Source organism: Mustela nivalis (genome assembly GCF_964662115.1).
Source record: "Mustela nivalis genome assembly, chromosome: X".
In the NCBI taxonomy this organism is placed as follows: domain Eukaryota; kingdom Metazoa; phylum Chordata; class Mammalia; order Carnivora; family Mustelidae; genus Mustela; species Mustela nivalis.
In genome coordinates, this window is record NC_139040.1 from 39,011,642 (window position 1) to 39,030,863 (window position 19,222).

The following is a 19,222-nucleotide window of genomic DNA, read 5'->3' on the forward strand; positions in this document are numbered from 1 at the left end:
CCTGGAAGTCTTCTCTTTCCCTTCATCTTTTACAGTGGATCAGTCGAGGATTCTCATCATTTCCTTTCTAGTAATTCCTGTTATGTCCTTTCCTTCCACTTGTGCTGACATTTCCCCTGTGTAGGTCTTCATCGACTCCTATCAAGAATCATTCCATAAGCCTCTTAGATTGCTTCCCTGACTTCAGTGTCATCCTGTTCGGATACACCCTGGTTACTTCTGCCATATCGATCACTCTCTCCCTTCCTAAGAAACTAGGATGGCTTCCCAATGCCTTTGTGGGTGAGCCCAAAGTCCTCATAATAGCACGCATGGTCCTTCCGTAATTCTGGCCCACATTTCTACCATCACTTTTTTTCTTTTTGGATTGACTTATAACATACCTACAGTAAAGCATCCACCTCTGAGTGGACAACTCAATGACTTTTTTTTTTTTTTTTGCATATACATACACCGATGTAACCATCAACCCAGTCAAGGTATAGAGCATTTCCAATACCCCAGAACTCATCATTTCTACCAGGTTTATAGCACTAGGCCAAACATCGCTTCTTCTTTGCCTCCCTCCCTCTAACCCCATTTCTTCTTACTTTCACAATCCAAGTTCAAACTGGAATCATCAGGATGAAACTCTGACATTTGTAAAGTCAACTCTGCCTTGGCCTCACTGAAGCTCCATGCTTTACCTTTGTCTCTTTGATTTTGACAGCGATCATTTGCTTCCTCTGCTGGATGATCTCTACCAGCTCGTCACATTCTTCCATGAGTTTTGCCTCATGCATAGCAGTATTCACCTGCCAAGAAAGTCCAGAATATTACACAGTGATTGCTGCCTTTTTCCCTTGCTGGTTCTCAAAGGTTGGGATTGACGCTAAGCATGCAGAACTTCTTCCATACCTCCCTCATTAGATCCACTCCTAGAAGAAGGGTAGAGATGATGATATTAATGATGCAAGGGCATTGAAGCACCACAGACAGGAAGCTCTCCGGCCTCTGGTAGATCATGATGGTTAATGGAAGGCTGGGCAGAAGGACAGATGAGATGGGGGCATGTTATTCCCACTGTATAATTCCCTTTACTCCAGCACCCTTTCCTCCTGTTGTTCTTTTGAAAAGAGGGTAAGGAGAATTAAGTATGTCAGGAAAAGAGGATCCCTCTCCACAGGCACAACAATATTAAGGTAACATTACAACAATCTAGTTCTACCATGCTAAAAACGAAATGTTTTCAATTTTCCTAGTTCCCGTCTCATCTTAAAACATACGAATGAACAGCCATGAGTTCAGAGTAAATATACACATGCGTAGATACATTTTCGTAGAGTTGTCACGATGTCTTAGCAGATACTTCTCACCTTCGGCCATCCAGAATCTGAATACCTTTCCCATTTGGGAATACTGGCTACATCAAAATATCTTTACCACAAAGTCAGATTTGGGGGGATAGAAGTTGAAAAAAGAGCCGCCATTTTTCACCGTCTTTCCATATACTGATTTCTCCTTCTTCCCATCTCTACTACTCTGGACATTAGACAGGAGGAAGCCCCCAGAAGGGCTAAAATGAGAGCAGGGATCTTTGGGTGACCTAAGTATAAAGGCAAAAGAAGGGAGATGAACTTACAACTCTTAAGCACTCAGTGTTCCAAGCGCTTTCTAGATAAATTCTTTCATGTAATTACCATAAGCCCTTCATAATAGAGGAGCCATTTTTGTTCCCATTTCACAGATGGAGAAACTGAAGCTCAGACAATTTGAGTGACTCACTCAAGATCACACAGCTATTGGTGGTAAGCCCAGCATTCACACCCAGTTCTGTCAAGTGAAACCCCAGGGCCGGCTGTGTGGGTGGACGGGGTTCAGTTCCATTTTGCAGTCACACGGGGAAGTATAATCATTCCAAGAGTCTATTCCAGGAGTGCTAGAGCAGAGCTCTAGAAAGCCGAAGAAGAGACAATGGGTTCCTTGAGAGCATCCAAACTCCTGGGGTGAGATAGGCTTCATTAGCAAGGTAGGTCTGCATTTCCGATTGCTAGCCCCTTTCAGAGGATTCCTTTACATATTCTGAGCCAAGCAAAGTACTCCTCACTGGACCCTGCTGCCTGTTCGCTCATCCTCTGCCGGCCAATTTTCTGTTTCTTACTCAACTGAAATAAAATACGCGTGTGGTGTCACTGCCTGATTTTGTTTGATTTCCACTTGCTGGAGGGAATACCATAATGAGAGCTCCCATTTATTGTGAGTCAACAGTCCCACTCTGGCCATTCGAGTTTTCCCCCACTGAGGCTGTTCACACTTTTCCTAAATTGGATCTACATTTCTAAGGCAGAGAACCTCACCCTCTCTAGAAACTCCCACTCCTGTGAGAAGAAATTCACCTAGTGTTCCCTGGATGTGTGCTTAGAGTATCTGGAGACTTAGTTCCCGTAGTTTCCTTTTGAAGCTGTGGATGGTGTAGTACACAATGGTGTAGTGGTCTGTTTCTTGCCATTTCGCCCTTGGGCTGACCTTTACATATCCTCACTATATGCCAGGCAGGACCCTAATCAGTTTACCATACTAGCCCTCTCAACCATCAAAGCAATCCTACGAGGCAGGTACCATCAACCCCATTTTACAGATGGGAAAACTGAGCACAGAGGGACTAATGGATTCACTCAAGGTCACAGAACTAGTAAGTGGCAGAGATGGGATTTTGACCCAGGGAGTCTGACACTGGAGTCTACACCTCTAACCATTGCACTAAACCGCCTCCACAGGCTAGTGTAACAAAGTTCCTCCAGTCTCCGACACCAGTTACTTCTTTTGCTCCATCCATCTTTATTCTGTCATCCCATTCTCTTTAGTCATTTCAGATCACTAGAATGCCCCACACTTCTGTGACCTGTGCCTTGGCTTGAGACTTCTTTCACTTGGAAAGCCATTTCCCTATTTGTTTATTGAACAAACGTCTACTTTTTCTTTCCAGGCCTTGCTCAAAACTCTTCACTTCTGTAACTTTTTCTCACCCACTCGGATGCAATTTGTCCTCTATTTATACCTTCATAGCACTTTTAATTTCATATTCAATTTCATATTTCAATTATACCATTTACTACCTTATGCCAGAGGAATTTACTAGTCTGTCTTCCCCACTCAAACATGAGTTCTGGAGTTCAGGGCTTGTGTCTTCTTTGTCTGTCTCTCCAACATGGTGACTGGCATATGGCAGATGTTCAGTAAATATTTGTTGCATGGAATTGAATAGAGGTAGGGAGTATCTCACTGCTTGCTAGACGTGTCCACTTGGTTACTCAAGTTACCCTAAACTCAGTATATCTGAAAACAAACTCACTGGGCACCTGGGTGGCTCAGAGAGTTAAGTGCCTGCCTTTGGCTCAGGTCATGATCCCAGGGTCCTGGGATCGAATCCCACATTGGGCTCTGTGCTCTGTGGGGAGCCTCCTTCTCCCTCTGCCTGCTGCTCCCCCTGCTTGTACTTGTTCTGTGTGTGTGTGTGTGTGTGTGTGTGTGTGTGTGTGTGTGTGTGTGAGAGAGAGAGAGAGAGAGAGAGAGATACAAATAAAAATCTTTTTAAAAACTTAAATCATCATCTCCCCTCTAAATCTGGTTTCCACCTCTGATTTCCTTTTTCTTTCTTTCTTTCTTTCTTTTCTTCTTTCTTTCTTTCTTTCTTTCTTTCTTTCTTTCTTTCTTTCTTTCTTGTTTTGTTTTGGCTAATGCTACTATCATTATTGAAGTTACTCAGGTTCAGTTACTTCTGATTGCTACCTCTCTCTCATTCTCCACATAAATTCACAGCAGTCCCAAAGTCCTACCCCTCCTTTTCTTTTCAAACTCACTAAAACTCTGGCAATACAACAAGGCTCCCAGCCAAGGAATCAGTAAGTTGAAGTCCTTACCCCTTTAGGACTGTGACTGTAAAAGCCTTATTAATTCATTCCCCTCCCTCCAGAATCTTTCCTTAGCCACTCACCCTTAGATCCCATCCTATACATACCCTGAAATCAGGAAAAATCATCCCCGTCTTCATCATCAAACATGTATTAAGCATCTTTTGTGTGTAATGCATTATGCTCAGGCCCTGCTCTCCATAAATCTGCAATCTGAATGTGGAAAAGCCACATGCATACAAAACAAACTAGTCAAGGCAGCATGCCAATGAGTGATGTAGAACATAATCTCCAGAAATCAAAGGGAGAGATCGCTCTTGGTGGGGAAGTGAAGAAAAGATGCCTGAATGAAGTGGGCCTTGAGCCATAAAGATGGACAGGACTTTGATTTTAAAGGTAAAAGGGAGGGAAATTTTGAACCAAGCCAACGAAATTGAGCTTTATTCATTAGGCAATATGGCATCTTTGAAAATATTTTTTGGAGAGTAGGATGGTGAGAGAATGAACTTTTAAAATAAATATATATTTTTATTTGAGTATAGCTGACACACAATGTTGCATTAGTTTGAGGTGTACAATGCAGTGGTTCAACAATTTTATGCTGTGCTCACAAGTGTAGCTACCATCTGTCACCACTCAATGCTGTTACAATGCCACTGACTATATTCCCTATCCTGTACCCCTCATTCCCTGTGACTTATCCATTCCACAACTGGAAGTCTGTACCTCCCATTCCCTTCCACCCATGTACTCATTCTCCCACACACACACCCCCACTTCTGGCAACCATCAAGTTAACTTCATTTTTTTAAAGAGTTGAACTGGGATTGATATGGTTGGGCGTAATGGTAAGCTGGGAGGGGGGGTGTGGCTATGATTTAGGAAATTCTCGTGATGTCAACAGGACCTAGCCGAAGAGAGTAACAGGAATCCAATGGAAAGGTCAAATATGAGATACAATCCCTGGCTGGAAAATCTTTAATTCACAGCAAGGTCCTTGAAGAAAGTTTTTATGTCACTTTGTTTCTCCTGCTGTAACAGGCACAATGCCTTACACACAACAAATATTTACTGACTGATTTAGTAAAATGAAAAAGCACAAAAAGAATGACACACATTAGAAAATGGACTATAGTAAAGGCATTTTGTGGAGAAAATGTGGACGGAAGCGAGGGAGCTAGGGAGGGCTTTGGACAGCGAAATCAAACAGCGAGGCACAAGTAGTAGAGCAGAAATTGGGCTGAAGAGGCAAAATCCCAAACTAAAGGTAAAGCAGTGACATTAAAATGTTTCCATGTCAAGAAACAGCCCAAAAGAGCAGGTTCCTTGAGTAGTTTCTGAAAAGGAAATACTCCAGGGTAAAACTGTCTTCATGATGTGAATAAAACATCTCAAATTGCTTGGAAGGTACTTGAAAGCCCTGGTATTTTCCTTTTCTGCAGTTTTCCTTGAAAATGCACTGGCGTATTTCACTTGCTTATTAACCCTTAGTTGAAAACAACTGGGCTTATAAGCATTTTTGGTTGGTTGGTTGGTTGGTTGGTTGGTTGGCAAAAGATTCCAGATCTTTTTTCGGCCTTTGCTCTTTGGTTTGGGCTGGTGGGTTTGACAAGAAGGCTTTTTATCTGTGGAAAAATCTACCCTCTCCAAAAATTACCAGTAGAGTAATCTTGGCAGCCTACTTGTATAAATCTCTCTGTCCCCTAAACAGGGCAATTTTTGCATGGGCGGGAAGCAGTTTCTGATGTCAAAGACTGAGTCTCAGCACAAGGTTTCCAAGACCTATGCACTAGGGAGCCTCTCTTGTCAGGTCTCCGGGTCCTCTGCTCTGCTCTGTGCTCTTTTCTTTCTTCCCAAAGGCAGCCAGAATTTGCTTTGCACGTTTTTCTCCAACCGCCCACCCTACCATATCCCAAAGTTCCTTCCGACCTCCCAGTTCAAAATTTACACCTACAGTCAGACCTATTCTTCCCCTAATTTCTCCCTTCCCTGACACTGACACACATATCCCATTAGAAGGATTTTACTGATGGTTTTTAACAAGGAAATAAATACGTGGGAGTTCACAAAAGCCACAAGTTGCAAAGGCTTAAGAGGCCACAAAAAAAGTAGTATTTAGGTAATTGTTTCTGTTCTCTATTGAAATGTAAATGAACCAGACCTTTTTACCCTCAGCTGCCTTCCCAGAGCTTATTTGATAGTTTCTTGGGGGATCTCCCACATGCCCATTCTATAGGTCTTTTATTCTTGGGTTCAAAGTGCATCAGTCTTCCCTCCAACTCAACTGCATGAGAAACTTCCTCACTCATACCCTCCTCTTGGCTCAGTCCCATCCATCAGCCCTTCGGAGGAGCACTGCCCAGGAGTTCAGAAGGAACTGAGATCTCCTGGTCAGGTGGGACAATATGAATGAAGTTGTGGATGAGCTCTACAGCCAGAGTCAGGTGACATTCATTTATGTGGTAATGGACAGAACACTTCGTAGGCATCTCCATCTCGGTGTCCTCCACTGTATGGTCAATGCCAGCCTGGCTCATTCCCAGAGATCTTCTGTCTGAAGATCTCCTCCCCTGCCACAGAAGATTTTGAAATGCCAGCATTAAAGATCAGTTGGGGGAGTTGTTATCAGCAAGCATTGATCGAGGCCTACCCTATGTACTACTAGGGTCTACGGGGGTTCACTGTGTGGGACAGAATGATGAAAAAGACTTAGCTTCTGCTTTTGAGGCACTTAGTCTAGTGGAGGAGATGAGTGTGAATGAACTCAGCTAATTACAATTCACGGTAGAGCAGAACAAGCAATGTAACAGAACACAAACAAAGCTTCATGAGGGCACAGAGAAGAGAAAACAAATTTTGCCTGTGGCATAGGGCAATCGGGGGATCAGGGAAGGTTTCAGGTAGTGGAGCTGGTCTTCAAAGATGAGCAAGACTTGGGCACACAGAAATGGGGTTTAAAGGGAGAGAATTCTAGGCAGAGAGAATTCTGTGAAGAGCATGAACCAACGCACAGCCAGGAAAGTAGAGGATGTTTGGATAAAGCACATCAGCCCGACAGGTGCAAGGGAGGGAAATAAGGCTAGAAACAGAGGTCGCAGATACATTATGGAGAGCTGAGCTGTCATTTTGAGACTTTGCGTGTACCTAGATAAAATGTCAGGATCTTAAAACTAGAGTAACACCTTAACCATTGTTAGTTAACACCCTCGTTGAGAACAAGGGGGAGAGGAAAAGCCAGCACAGTACTCAAAGAAATGGGAAAATCACTCTCTGTGCAAAGGAGAGGAGAAGGGAAAGTGGGAGGTAAATTGGACATCTGATGGATTATCAACGAGTTGTTATGAACAGCTTTGTCACCTTACGAGGCTGCAAAGAATTCATTACTCTCTTAAAACGGTGCGTTCAAGAAAATGCAATGTTCTCTCTGTTTCCATGAGTTCAGCTTTGATAGATTCCTTGATTATGGTTAACAAGACTGTGTTGTATACTTGAAAATTGCTAAGAGAGAGGTGCTAAATGTTCTCACTACACAGACCTAAAAGGTAACTATGTGAGGTGGTGAACATGTTAACTAACCTTATCGTGGTAATCATTTTGTAATATACATGTAGATCAAAGCATCGCACTGTGCACCTTAACTTATGCCACGTTTTATGTCAACTAAATCTCAATAAGCCTGGGGCGGGGGGACTAAGAATCCACAATGTTTATGAAGCCAATGTAGCACCGACTACAGCAGCGTCTAAGCTAAGGTATTCATCCAGATCACACTAGGGGGATATCACACACACATACAGAAACAGAAACACACCCACACACAAGCTACCATCACCACCACCACAGCCTTTTGTAGGAGGAAGGTTCAAATGTATGAAAGGAAGAGGAAGATGAGACAATCTTCTTTTTTCATTTTCTAAAGCAAAACAATGTAACATTTCAAAGATGTTCCTGCCGGCTTTACATAATAGCTAAATGAAGGGGGGTGCTGTTTTTCAAATGGATTTTATCTGTTTCTTTAGATTTGAAAAGACGATTATCACTTAAAGGCCTAGCGGATATGCAAAATTATTTTTTCCTCTCTTTTTATTTAATTCAATTTATGCAAAATTATTAATAGGATTTTTAGTCCCCTGGACTGGAGTAACTACAGCTTAGGGGGCAAAAGAAATTACTGAGGCAGAATTAAGCAAGCTACTGCCTCAGTGCCTGAGTTAATTTTTTTTGGCAGAGGAGTGGGTGAGGGGTACTAGCAGGTAGAGGTGGGTGGGGAATGGGACTGTGGCAGCTGGAAAAGCCCTGTGGATGGCGTGGTGGCAGCCGGGCCATCTCGAGAAGTGACAGACACAGACATCGACTGACAGACACACTTCCCGCAATGCAGTAGGAACTATTCAAATTGCTTCATATATTTTAACTCATTTACATCTTATTAACCCTCTGAAGTTGGCGCTATTAATATCATTGCCATCCCACAGAGGAAACTGAGAGACACAGAGGTTATGTCACTTGCCCAAGATCATATAACCAGTACCTGGCAGAGTCAGGATTCGCACCCAGGCTGTCTGGCTCTTGTTCCATGATTTTAACCAGTGTGCGTGTGCGTGTCTGTGTGTGTGCGAGAGAGAGAGAGAGAGAGAGAGAGAGAAGCAGAAAGACAGACTATGCTCACACAAGTGCTTCTCTGACTCTCAGAATTGCCTCTCAAGATAATCACATCCCTCAGACAACTTCAGTAACCTCAGACTTGCAAATACTTTGTGTGATTACCTCCTGACTTTTGAAAATAAATATACAATATAAGAATGCATATATTTTGTAACATTTACAAAATATACATAACGCACATACATATATATGGACAACACACACACACACATACACACACACACACATTCCATGTTTATTTTACCCTGAGTCTAAGTAATAAAAGTACTGGCAACAGAAAGAGGACAATTTGGGCACCTGGGTGGCTCAGTGGGTTGGGCTGCTGCCTTCGGCTCAAGTCATGATCTCGGGGTCCTGGGATCGAGTCCCACATCGGGCTCTCTGCTCAGCAGGGAGCCTGCTTCTTCCTCTCTCTCTGCCTGCCTCTCTGCCTACTTGTGATCTCTGTCTGTCAAATAAATAAATAAATAAATTATCTTTAAAAAAAAAAAAAAAGAAAGAGGACAATTTGCTCCATATATGTGACTTAGGAATGACCCTGTGCCATGTGGCAATTCTATGTAAGTTTAAAGGGAGAGAAGGCAAAGGACTTGAATAGGCATTTAGAGTCCATTCACCTCAGGGCTCAGACTTCCAAGCCTTTGTCACATTAAGATTAGTTACTTTTATCCCCATATTCTCTTTCCGCACAAGGTAACTACATGCTAGAAAAAAGTGGGAGAGGTATAATCTAGGCTTGTAGCTGGTATTCTATGTGTATGGCTAAAAATCCCATATGAAATGAGGTAGAAACCTCCTTTCTTTCTCTTCAGAACCACAGAACTGTTAGATGTAGAAAAGACTAAAGAAGAGCACCTTGGTGGGGGGGCTCAGTTGGCTCTTGATTTCGGTTCAGGTCATGATCTCAAGGTCATGAGATCAAGCCCCATGTTGGGCTCTGTGCTGGGTGTGGAGCCTGATTACGATTCTCTATCTCCCTCTCCCTTTGCCCCTCTACCCCATCTCCCTCTAAAAAAAAAAGAAAGAAAGAAAGAAAGAAAGAAAGAAAGAAAGAAAGAAAGAAAGAAAGAAAGAAAGAGACTAAAGAAATCATAGGTTCCTAGCCTCTCATTTTACAGATAGAAATTGAGTCCTAGAGAGAAGGGCTTACCTAACATCATACTACTGATCAATGACAAAGCAAGGCTGAAGCCGTATCTTTTGTGTTCCCGCCACTCTACTGCTCATTCTGTGAAACACAACACTTGCTTATAAACCCCTCTAAAGACACAAGACTCTAGGGCTGCCTGGGTGGCTCAGACGGTTGGGCGACTGCATTCAACTCAGGTCATGATCCTGCAGTCCCAAGATGGAGTCCCGCACTGGGCTTCCTGCTCGGCAGAGAGTCTGCTTCTCCCTCTGGTCCTCCCCCCTCTCGTGCTCCCCCTCTCTTCCTCTCTCACAAATAACTAAATAAAACCTTTAAGAAAAAGGATATAAGACTCCAGATTTCACCACAGAAATATGAACATTCATGTCTACACAAAAAAACATGCATGAATGTTCACAACACCTTTACAGGTATTAGCCAAGAACTGGAAAAAGCTGAAATGCTCTTCAGTGGGGGCATGGATACACAAATTGTGCGACATCAGCAATAAAATTTAAAAAATCTATTGATAAACACAACAATGTGAACGGATCTCGGGGCATTCTGATGAGTGACACAAGCAAATTATAATATGTCAATCATAATATGCTACATAATGTATGTCTTCATGTACATAACACTCCAGAAATTATAAAATTATCAGTGATGAAAAACAGATCAGTGGTTGCCAGGGGGACAGATGTGACTATACAGAGGTAGCAAAAATGAGTTTCTTGAAGTTGTAATGTTCTAATTATGATGGTGATTACACACATCTATACCTCTGATAAAATTCATGGAATGATGGAACCTCCCCTGTCCCCCAAAAGTTAAGGGCATGTGACAACTGGTGGAATTTGAATGAGGTCTATAGTTCACTTAGCAGAATATTCTACTGGTGATAATTTCCTGGTTGTGGTAGTTGTGTCATTGTGTAAGATGTTAACACTGGGGATGAGTAGGTGAATCATATGTGGGAACTCTTTCTGTGTTATTTTAGCAACTTCTACGTCATATTAAACTTCTTTCAAAATCTAAAAGAAAAAAAAGAAAGAAAATTCCAAAAGTCCCATAGTGTTTTGGGCAGGTCTGGTGAACCAACATTTATATAGTTCTCTGAAATTATAACTAATATGTATTTAGGCCTTTGCTCAAGTTGTATCTCATCTCACACTCTATTCTGTACCTTAGTTTATTTTTCCCAGTTTCACTGAGAAATAATTGACAGACATCACTGTGAAAGTTTAAGGCATACAAGTATGACATTCTGGTTTACATATATTGTGAAATATATGTAATTGCCTCAACAGTTTCAGCCAACATCCATCTTCTCATTTAGGTAGAATAACAAGAAAAGAAAAAAGGGGGGAAAAAACCTTTCTCTTTGTGATGAAAACTCATAGGATTTACTCTATTTTCCTATGCATCATACAGCAACATCAGCTCTAGTCATCACGAGGTACATTATATCCCTAGTATTATTTATCACGTAACTGTACGTTTGTATTTTTTCTCTTTTTTTCTCCTTAAACTTTTTTTTTAATATTTTATTTATTTGACAGAAATCACAACTAGGCAGAGAGGCAGGAGGAAGTAGGCTCCCTGCAGAGCAGAGAGCCCGACGTGAGGCTCGATCCCAGGACCCTGGGATCATGACCTGAGCCAAAGGCAGAGGCCCCAGCCCACTGAGCCACCCAGGCACCCCTTAAACTTTTGTTTTAATGGGTCTCAAAATTCTGTGACAGATTTTTGGTCAAGTTGTTTCCATTAAAAAGTACTGATTTTAAAAACTAATAACTTAAAACTGCCACATACACACAAAAACAAATAGTCCACAAATCATTCTCCTTTCCTTCTGAAGGTTTTAAGATGCATTGTTATCATTAGCTAGTCTTTTACTATTATACTTAAATGGACTAATTGACACAAACAGTTCAAGTTTGTACTTTTTGACCACCTTCCTCCAATTTCCCCTGCCCCCATCCCCTGGCTCTGGTAAGCACAATTTGGATCTCTTTTTCAATGAGTTTTGGGGTTTGGGGGGGATTCCATGTATAAGTGAGATTATATAGTGTTTCTTTTTCTCTGACTTACTTCACTTAGCATAATGCCTTCAAGGTCCATCTGTGGATTTCCTCGTTTTTTTAATGGCTGAATGATATTCTATTGCATTATATTCCACAACTTTTCTACCCATTCATCCATTGATGGGCTCTTAAGTTGTTTCCATGTCTTGGCTGTTGTCAATAGCGCTCTTAGGAACATGGGGGTGCAGATCTCTTTTTGAGCTAGGGTTTTCATTCCCTTTGGATATATTTCCAGAATATATCTGAATCATATGGTAGCTAATTCTACTTTTAATTTTTTGAGGATCCTCCTTACTGTTTTCCAAAGTGGCTGTACCGATTTATAATCCCACCAACAGCACACAGAGGGCTCCCTTATCTCCACATCCACACCAGCATTTGCTACCTCATCTTTTTGATGACGGTTATTCTAATAGTCATGAGGTGATATCTCACTGTGGTTTTAATTTATATTCCCCTAGTGACTAGTGATGCAGAGTGTCTTTTCACGTGGTAGCTGGCCTTTTGTATATCTTCTCTGGGGAAATGTCTATTCAGATCCTTTGCCCATTATCTAATTAGGTTATTTGGTTTTCTGCTAATGGAGTTGGATGAGTTCTTTATATATTTTGGATATTAACACCTTACCAGATACATGTTTTGCAATTTTTTTCCCATTCTGTAGGTTGTTTTTCACTTTGTTGATAGTTTATTTTGTTATGTAAAACATTTTAGTTTGATGCAGTCCCATTTATCTATCTATCTATTTATTTTGCTGTGCTTTAGATGTCATATCCAAAAAAGTCGCAAATATACATAACAAGGGGCTTCCTGGGTGGCTCAGTCATTAAGTGTCTGCCTTTGGCTTGGATCATGTTCTCAGGGTCCTAGGATCCAGCCCTGCATCTGGTTCCCTGCTCAGTGGGAAGCCCGCTTCTCCCTCTCCCTCTGCCTGCTGCTCCCCCTGCTTGTGCTCTCTTCACTATGTATCTCTCTGTCAAGTAAATAAATAAAATCTTTTTTAAAAAATCACACATATAAAAAAAAATCACACATAAACATATCAAGGACTTTTATTCCTGTGTTTTCTTCCAGGAGTTTTATGCTTTTAGGTCTTATGTTTAAGTCTTTAATCTATTTGGAGGTTTTTTTTTTTTTTTTTTTTAGGGAGGGAGGGGTGAGGGGCAGAAGAAGAGGGAGAGAGAGAATCTTAAGCAGGGTCCAAGTGCAGCATGAAGCTAGACATGGGACTTGATCTCACAACCCTGAGATCATGACCTGATCTGAAATCAAGAGTCCGATGCTTAACCGACTGAGCCCTCCCAGGTGCCCTTATTCAGAGTTAATTTTTATGAGTGATAGAAGATAGGATCCACTTCCATTCCTTTACATTTGAATATCCAATTATCTTAGCACCATTTATTGAAAACACTGTCTTTCCTCCGTTGAGTATTCTTGGCTCTCGCTAAGTATTAGCTGACTATATATGCTTGGGTTTGTATCTGGGCTCTCGATTCTGTTCCAATGGTCTATTTGTCTGTTTTTATGCCAGTACCATACTGTTTTGATGACTATGAATTTATAATTTAACTTCAAATCAGGACATGTGATGCCTCCTATTTTGTTCTTTCTCACAATTTCTTTGGCTATTTGGGAGTCTCTTGTAATTCCATATAAATTTTAGGAGCGTTTTTTTCTACTTTGGTAAAAAATGCCATTGGAATCTTTTTTTTTAAAAGATTTTATTTATTTATTTGACAGACAGAGACCACAAGTAGGCAGAGAAGCAGAGAGAGAGGGGGAAGCAGGCTCCCTGCTGAGCAGAGAGCCTGATGCGGGGCTCGATCCCAGGACCCTGAGATCATGACCTGAGCTGAAGGCAGAGGCTTAACCCACTGAGCCACCTAGGCGCCCCAATGCCATTGGAATCTTGATAGGAATTGCATTGAATCTATATATGGCTTTTGGTATATTGACATTTTAACAATATTAATTCTTCCAATCCATGAAATGTGGGATACTTTTAAATTTATTTGTTTACTTATATTTCTTTCATCAATGTTTTATAGTTTTCCGAGTGGAGTTCATTTTCCTTAGTTAAATTTATTCATAAGTATTTTATTGTTTTTGGTGCTATTATAAATGGCATCAACTTATTTCTTTTTCAGAAAATTCACTGTTTTTTTGGTTTTTTTTTAAGATTTTATTTATTCATTTGACACAGAGAGATCACAAGTAGGCAGAGAGGCAGGCAGAGAGAGAGAGAGGAGGAAGCAGGCTCCCCGCGGAGCAGAGAACCCGATGCGGGACTCGATCCCAGGACCCTGAGATCATGACCCGAGCCGAAGGCAGCGGCTTAACCCACTGAGCCACCCAGGCGCCCAGTTCACTGTTAATGTATAGAAATGCTCCTACAATTTATATGCTAATTTTGTATCCTGTAACTTTACTGAATCCATTAATTAGATCCAACAGTTTTTTGGCTAAGACTTTAGAATTTTCTATATATGAACTCATGTCACCTGCAAATACAATTTTACTTCCTTTCCAATTATTATACCTTTCCTTTTTCTTGCCTGATTGCTCTAGCTAGGACTTCTAGTAATATGTTGCATAGGAGTGCTAAGAGTGGGCACCCTTGTCTTAGCCCTAATCTTAAAGGAAAAACTTTCAAATATTCACCACTGGATGTGATGTTAGCTGTGGTCTGGTCATATATAGCCTTTCTTATGTTGAGATATGTTCCTTCTATATATATAATTGACTGATCTGCAAATGTTGAACTATCCTTACATCTTGGGATGAATCCCAATTGATCATGGTGTATGATCCTTTTAATATGCTGCTGAATTTGGTGTGCTAGTACTTTATTGAGAATTTTTGCATCTATATTCATCAAGGATATTGGCCTGTAGTTTTCCTTTCTGGTTTTGGTAGCTGGATAATGCTTGCCTTGTAAAATAATTTTGGAAGTATTCCCTCCTCTTGAAATTTTTAGAAGAATTTGGGAATAAGCACTAATTCTTCTTTAAATATTTAGTAAAATTCACCAGTGAAGCCATCTGGTCCTGAGTTTTTCTTTGTTAGGAGATTTTAAATTATTGATTCAATCTCCTTACTAGTAATTGGTCTGTTCAGATTTCTTTCTGATTCAGTCTCAGTAAATTGTATGTCTCTAAAATTTTCTTTATCTCTTCCACGTTGTCCAGTTTGTTGGCATATAGTTGCTCACGGTAGGCTCCTGGGATCCTTCAAATTTCTGTAGTATCAGTTGTAATGTCTCCTTTTTCATTTATACTTTTGTTGATTTGAGCCCTTTCTCTTTTTTCCTTGTTTAGTCTAGCTAAAGGTTTGTTAGTTTTGTTTATCCTTTCAAAGAACAAATGCTTAGTTTGGCTAATCTTTTCTATTGTTTTTCTGTTCTCTATTTCATTGATTTCTGCACCAATATTTATTATTTAGTTTCTTCTGCTAACTCTGGGCTCAATTTGTCCCTTTTTTTCTAGTCATTTAAGGTGCAGAGTCAGGTTTTTTTTTTTTTTTTAAGATTTTACTTATTTATTTATTTATTTGACAGAGATCACAAATAGGCAGAGAGGCAGGCAGAGAGAGGTGGGGTGAAGCAGGCTCCCTGCTGAGCAGAGAGCCTGATGCTGGGCTTGATCCCAGGACACTGAGATCATGACCTGAGCAGAGGCTTAACCCCCTGAGACACCCAGGCACCAAGAGTGAGGTTCTTTATTTGGGATCATTTTTGCTTCTTAAATGCAGACATTTAATGCTCTGAACTTCCCCCTTAGAACTGTTTTTATTTTATCCTACACATTTTGGTATGTTTTATTTCCATTTTGCTTGACTCAAGCAACTTTTATTTTCCCTTTTAATTTCTTCTTTGATCCACTGGTTGTTCAGGAGAGCATTGTTTAATTTCTATGTGCTCATGAATTTTCCAGTTTTCCTCTTTTTGTTGATTTTCATTTTCATGCCATCATGGTTAGAGAAGATACCTGGTATGATTTCAGTCTTCTTGAATTTTCTAAGACTTGTTTTGTGGCCCAACATGTGGTCTATCCAAAAAAAAAAAAAAAATGTTCCCTGTGCACTTGAAAAGAATGCGTATTCTGCTGCTGTGGATAGAGTGTTCTGTATATGTCTATTAGGTCCATTTGGTCTATAATCTTGTTCAAATCTGCTGTTTCTTTATTGATTCTCTGTCTGAATGATCTATCCTTTGTTGAGAGAGGGGAATTAGAGTCCCCAACTATTATTGTATTACTGTTCATTTCTCCTTTTAGCTCTGTCAGTTTTTGCTGTATATGTTTATGTGCTCTGATGTTGGGCACATAAATATTTGTAAGTATTATATCTTCTTTATATAGTGATCATTATATAATGACCTTCTTTGTCTCTTTTTCCCATTTTTAGTTCAAAGTCTATATTGTCTGATATAATTACAGCTACACTTGCTTTTTTGGGGAATGTGTTTTTCCATCCTTTCACTCTCACTCTATGTGTGTCTTTAAGGCTAAAGTGAGTCTTTCCTATAGGAAGATGTTTTTAATTTTTTTTTAATCCATTCAGCTAATTTTTGTCTTTTAACTGAAGAATTGAATCCATTTGTATTTCAAGTAATTATTTACAGGTAAGGGCTTACTACTGCCATTTTAAAAAATTATTTTCTGGTTGTTTCACAGATCACCTTTCCTTTGTTTCTTATCCTGCTGTCTTCCTGTGTGTTTTGATGTCTTTTAGGTATCAGTATGATTTGACTTCGCTATAGTGTTCTTTTGTTTAATTACTACAGGATTTTCCCTTGTGGTTAACCTGAGGCTAACATAAAATATCTTAAATTTACAATACTTGTAAACTGGTATAATCTTAACTTCAATAAAAGTTGTAAGCTTTATACTTTTACCTCTCCTCACGTCACATTTTAGGTTACTAATGTTACAATATACACTTTTTAAATATTGTGTAACTAATAACAGATTATTGTAGTTATGGTTATTTTTACTATGTTCTTTTTTTAAACTTTTAAATTAGAGTTGTAAGTATTATTATATACTACTATTATTATGTAAGTATTGCACATACCTAAGTTTTATGTAAGTAGTATTATACACCACAGTTAAACACTACTACTACCATATTGCAGAATCTAACATGATGCTATATATACCATCACTACTGAGATTTATGGTAACTTTTTATGTTTTTATTATGTTAATTAGCATAGCTTGACTTCCAGTTAAAGAACTCCCTTTAGCATTTTCTGTGAGGCAGCTCTGTGGTAATTAACTCCCTCACTTTTATTTGTTTGAGAAAGTCTTTATCTTGTCTTTTTTTCTGAAGAACAACAGCTTTGTTGGGTTTGGGATTCTTGGTTGAGAGTTATTTTTTTCCATTATTTTGAATATGCCACTCCCTTCTCTCCTGGCCTAAAAAGTTTCTGTTGAGAAATCAACCAATCATATGGAGGGCTCAGTCATATGTAGTGTTTCTCTTTTTTCTCACTGTTTTTAAAATTCTTTATTTTGACTTTTGACAATTTAATCATGTGTCTTTGTGTAGTCCTATTTGGATTCAACCTATTTGGGATCCTTTGAGCCTCATAGATCTGTATGTCCATTGCTTCCCGGATTTTGGAAATTTTCAGCCATTATTGCTTTAAATATACTTTCTTTCCTTTCTCTTTCTTTTCTCCTCCTGGAATTCCCATAATGTGAATATTGTTTCTTTTCATATTATCCCATAATTCACCATAATGTGACAATTGTGTCTTTCCATTTTGTCCCATAATTCCCATAGGTTTTCCTCACTTTCTCATATTTTTTTTCTCTCTTCTGACTGCGAAATTTATAATGTCCTATCCTCTAGGTCACTGATTATTTCCTCTATATGGTCAAGCTGACTTTTGAAGCTCTCTATTGGATTCTTAGGTTTAATTATGACATTTTTCAACTTTAACATTTCTGTTTGGGGGTTTTTTGATGGTTGCTATTTCTTCATCAAAATTCTCGTTTTGTTCATGCATTGTTTTTCTAATTTCATTTAGTTGTCTGTGTTTCCTTGTAGTTGTTCACTAAGCTTCCTTAATAGGATTATTCTGAATGCGTTGCCCGATAATTCATAATCTCCACTTTTTAGGATCAGTAATTACTGCTTTATTAGTTTCCTTTGGTAATGTCGTATTGACCTACTTTTTCATGATCCCTGATATGTTACATTTGTATCTGTGCATTTAAGTAATTGAGCTTCTCTTCCAAACTTTACAGATTTGCTTTGGCAGAGATAGTTCTTCACCAGTCAGCTCACTTCAGGTTTTCTGGGCATCTGCTCTTAATGTCCTTGGGCAGAAGGGATTGCTATTATGGATTATTTTTGGATGAAGCAATAGCGTGAGCTCCAAGGATAGGAGGGGCGGGTGGTGCCACTGGCTGGGAATAGCTAGATAGAACTGCTGGTTTCATTCCCTACCCAAGTGAGGCTAAAGAGTGGGTTCCACTGTCACCTGGATTATCTGGTCAGAATTACTAGATAGTTGGGACTGGGTACTATATTCACTAGTGGATGTGGATATGAATTAGCTTCCCTTCCCTGGCAAGGAAGCAGCCCAGGGTCTGTACAGCTTATTGTTTGGGGGCCAGAATCAGGCACAAGTGTGCACTGGATTCCCTTGTCAGGTGAGGCCCTGATTTTGCTCTGCAGAAGGGGAAACTCACCAGCTGTGCTCTCTATTTAAGTGCCACTGTATAGAGAGCTGTTGAATGGACTATGCAGCTTCCCATGTCCTCTGGTTAGGTTCCCTGGCCAGACAATCTGAAGGTTTTATTCAGTTATGAACAAGGCTATGAGTTAGATCCCCTCACTGGGCACAGCAGGAGAAGCAGCTCTAAAGCCAGGAAAGCTCTTTGTTGTTTTAACTCAAGCCAACCCACACCCCAACTTCCCTGACTGAACAGGGCCACCGGCTTTATTCAGAAAATGACCGGTTCCACTCACTTGCCTTTCTGCTTGAGTGCTGCTGGACTGCACAGCTTTCAGGAGTTGCCTCCAGCACTTCTGGCTAGAAAGGGCCAGAAGATGCTCTTCATGGTGGGTGGGGCTATGTCTCAGCTCCCTTGCCTGGGAGAGAGTGGGAGAGGCTGTTCCAAGTCACTCTCAATTTCCCCATCTCTCCCATTGGTTGAGCCAGGAGCTACCCTCAGCCTTAGCTATGAATTAATACCCCTGCCCTTACATACAGAATGCTTTGTGTCCAGGACTAGCTTTGTCCTGGGGGTGATCAGTTCTGCCTGCTCGCCTCTCTGCTCAAGTGTCACTGGGCTGCGCTGCTTCCAGGCATTGTCACCAGCCCTTCTTGTCAGATGGGGCTGGAAAACACTCTCACAGCACATGGGACTGTGATTCAGCTCCTTGCTTGCACATGGACAAACTGGGCTCTAGGGCTGTCAAAACTCCTTGTTTGAGGA

General features: G+C 40.4%; 1 protein-coding gene across 8 annotated transcripts in view; it reads right to left on the reverse strand.

The window, feature by feature from the left end:
• Positions 1-19,222, reverse strand: part of MID2 (midline 2) — a 99,800-nt gene that overhangs the window by 28,179 nt on the left and 52,399 nt on the right. For all 8 annotated transcript variants that reach the window (XM_082717357.1, XM_082717359.1, XM_082717360.1 and 5 more), the window contains one exon: positions 687-794. In XM_082717357.1, coding sequence (XP_082573483.1) covers positions 687-794 — 108 coding nt within the window. The remainder of the gene's footprint in view (positions 1-686; positions 795-19,222) is intronic.